General features: G+C 50.1%; 1 protein-coding gene across 1 annotated transcript; it reads right to left on the reverse strand.

The window, feature by feature from the left end:
- Positions 1–318: 318 nt before the first annotated feature.
- LOC124093751 (olfactory receptor 2W3-like) lies at positions 319–2,526 on the reverse strand. Its single transcript, XM_046446321.1, has 2 exons — positions 1,613–2,526; positions 319–349 (listed from the first exon to the last, which is right to left on the reverse strand). The coding sequence occupies exons 1-2, from the start codon at positions 2,524–2,526 to the stop codon at positions 319–321; spliced, it is 945 nt and encodes a 314-aa protein (XP_046302277.1).
- Between the last annotated feature and the right edge of the window lie 413 nt (positions 2,527–2,939).

Below are 2,939 nucleotides of genomic sequence, written 5' to 3' on the forward strand. Positions count from 1 at the left end.
TGACCATGCTGCCTTCCCCGGTCCTTCTGCCTGGATTATAAACGTGCATTCATTTTAGGGCTTAGTCCCAGTCCCTTACTTTGTCTTTCTTTAGTCTTCATTTTAATTCACTTCTCTTACCTATTTCTGCCCAGATAGAAGGATACAATCTGATGCCTTTCAGTCATGAGTATATGCTGGGGAGTTCCTGCTTTCCCTCCAGCCTGCCCTTCTTAACAGGGCTCCTGCCATGTCTTGCCATCTCTTCTGCTTCCTCAGGCCGCTGTTTATAACTTATCTCAGATATAATCTGTCCTAAGAGAACAGTCTACCTCCCATTCACGTCTGCTTCTCCTCCAGCTGTTCCCATCTGGGAAGTGTCCAGAAATGGTCTAATTGTGAGGCTAAAAACACAGGGGTTGCTCCTGCTCTGTTTTCACTCCTTCCACAAGTTCCACTCCAGTCCCTGTGGCTGGACCTCTAAAGCACAGGGAGGCTCCCAGAGCTTCCTGGCACTGATGCCTCGGCACAAGCCATCCTGCTGCCTCTGACTGACATCAGCTTGCTCACCTGCAGCCAGGATGCCCTCCCAGCAGATGGCGCGCCTGGTAAGACCAGGTGCATGTTACTGAACTTCCTCCAAGACACCCTGTGTTATGCTCCAAGTCCTGCTCTTCCACTCTGCTATGGGTGCTCAGCCCTGCACTCTGCTCCCTCTCGGGTGGCACTGCTGCTTTCCTGTCTGGGGGCATGACAGGCTCACTTCAGCCTGAGGAAATGCAAACTTGGCCCTGGTGCTGGAGTCACCTCCTGGGTCTTCCTGTTCATCACGCAGATGCAGCCAGAATGTGGCTTCAGAACTGTCCCTGGACACCCTGCCTGAGACCTCCCTCCTCCAGCTGTCTCCAAGGCGGTGTTTTATTCTATTGACAGCATGTAGGCTGCGTGGCCATTTTCTCCTCCAGATCCATTGTCACTGTCCCTCCCAGAGCAGGAGTGTGATTGGATGTTCAGACCCAGCCCTGAAAGATGTTCAGCCAAGTGCCTGAAACAGAAGGGTGACCTTGTAACTGTGGATGGCAGGTGACGAGCTCTAACAGACATATGCACCAAGCAAAGGAGCTGTTGTTGCTCCCTTGATGAAAGACAGTGACAGGGTAACAAAACTCTGTTGCATGTTGACAGCATCTTACCAAGGTTTGCAAGGGTGGGCAATTAGGATGAGACCCTCAGTGCATTGTACTCAATGGTTCTACATCTCCCAGCCCATTCAAGGAAGAGCTGTTTCCCTCCTCCCTTTCCCCTCTAGGCGTGGAAAACACAGCTTCCTCCAAACACCTAGCTGTGAGAATGGCACAGCCCTTCTCCATATCTGCATCAGCAGTGGTCAGCAGACCTTCCCTTGAGAAGTCCTGCTTCTGGGTGTCAGCCCTGCTGTACTCCTGCATGACTCGCACACCAGGCAAACTAAATGTGGGGGACAAGCTGGTGATGAATCCTGCTGAAATTCTGACAGACATTGGTGATGCTAAATCGTGGTTCAACACCCCCAGCTTTGTAAGTCTTAACATAAGCGGGAGTTCCCAAATTTACCTTTGGTTATAAATTCTTTCCTAAACTTATATTTCCCAGCAGCAGCCTTCTCAGTGCCCCCTTCACCTCCTTGTTTCTGAGGGTGTAGATCAGGGGGTTCAGGAGGGGGGTGACGATGTTGTAGAAGAGGGTGAAGAACTTGCCCTGGTCCTGGGAGGAGCTGTGTCCTGGCTGCATGTACATGTAGATGATGTTCCCGTAGAACAGGGAGACCACGGTGAGGTGGGAGCCACAGGTGTTGAAGATTCTGTGTCTTCCTGAGGACGACTGGATTCTGAACACAGCCCTGACGATGTGGCCATAGGACACCAAGATGAAGACCAGGGGAGACAGCACGATGCCCACGGCCAGGATGAAGGCAATGCCCTCCACAGCAGCAGTGCTGATGCAGGCCAACCGGATCAGCGCGGGCATCTCACACAGGAAGTGGTCCACCTTGTTGTGCCCACATCGAGGTAGCCACAACGTCATTGGTGACATGATCAAAGAATTGGCCATCCCACAGCCCCAGGCCACCGACACCAAGCCCAGGCAGAGTTGTGGATGCATAATAGTCATGTAGTGCAGGGGCTTGCAGACGGCCACAAACCTGTCATAGGCCATGACGGCCAGCAACAGACACTCCACTCCACCCAGGCCCAGGAACAGGAAGAGCTGGACCACGCAGCCCACATAGCTGATGGTCTTGTCACGGCCACTCAGGTTGTGGAGCAGCTGTGGGATGGAGCTGGTGGTGAAGCTGAGGTCCAGGAAGGACAGGTGGGTGAGGAAGAAGTACATGGGCGTGTGGAGCCGGGAGTCCAGCCGAGACACCAGGATGATGGTGCTGTTGCCCACCAGGGTCAGCAGGTAGGCTACCAGGATGACCACAAAGAGGACCCTCTCCAGGTGGGGGCGGTCAGAGAAACCCAGGAGGATGAAATGGCCCTGGGTGCTGCCGTTGGTCCTATCCATCTCTACTGCACCTGAGGAAAATGGAATTTGAAACAAAAAAAAAAAAAAAGAAAAGAAAAAGTAATTCCCAGCCCCTCTGCACCCGTCACATACTAAGAACATCTGGAACTTCTGGTGAAAACGTGTCTGTCCATGTGCATCGCTTACTGGGTTAACACCAGAAATCAATAGTGTTTATACATCGAGGTAAAAAAAATGTACTCAAAACAAAATGTAAAACCTAAATATTATTTAAAAAATAAACAGAAAGTTTGTGGGAATCAAAAATAAACATATTCTTAAAGAGAGAGTATATTTTTAAACACTATATTATGAACATTTTGCTAAACATTGATCAAATTTTTTGAAGATGAAAACATTTTTAAGATTTACAGAAATAATTTTTAGGGCAGAAAATTCCCTATTTTTCCTCT

The sequence above is a fragment of the Marmota monax genome, unplaced genomic scaffold (assembly GCF_021218885.2).
Source record: "Marmota monax isolate L192 unplaced genomic scaffold, Marmota_monax_Labrador192_F-V1.1 WCK01_AAM20220418_F8-fsc00701, whole genome shotgun sequence".
Lineage (NCBI taxonomy): Eukaryota > Metazoa > Chordata > Mammalia > Rodentia > Sciuridae > Marmota > Marmota monax.

What these genes read in the sequence shown, in the direction of transcription:
- LOC124093751 (XM_046446321.1), bottom strand. Translation starts at nt 2,526, where the DNA reads ATGGATAGGACCAACGGCAGCACCCAGGGCCATTTCATCCTCCTGGGT. An exon ending in GGGGCACTGAGAAGGCTGCT is followed by an intron (nt 350 to 1,612) that starts GCTGGGAAATAT and finishes GACACTTCCCAG; the next exon opens with ATGGGAACAGCTGGAGGAGA.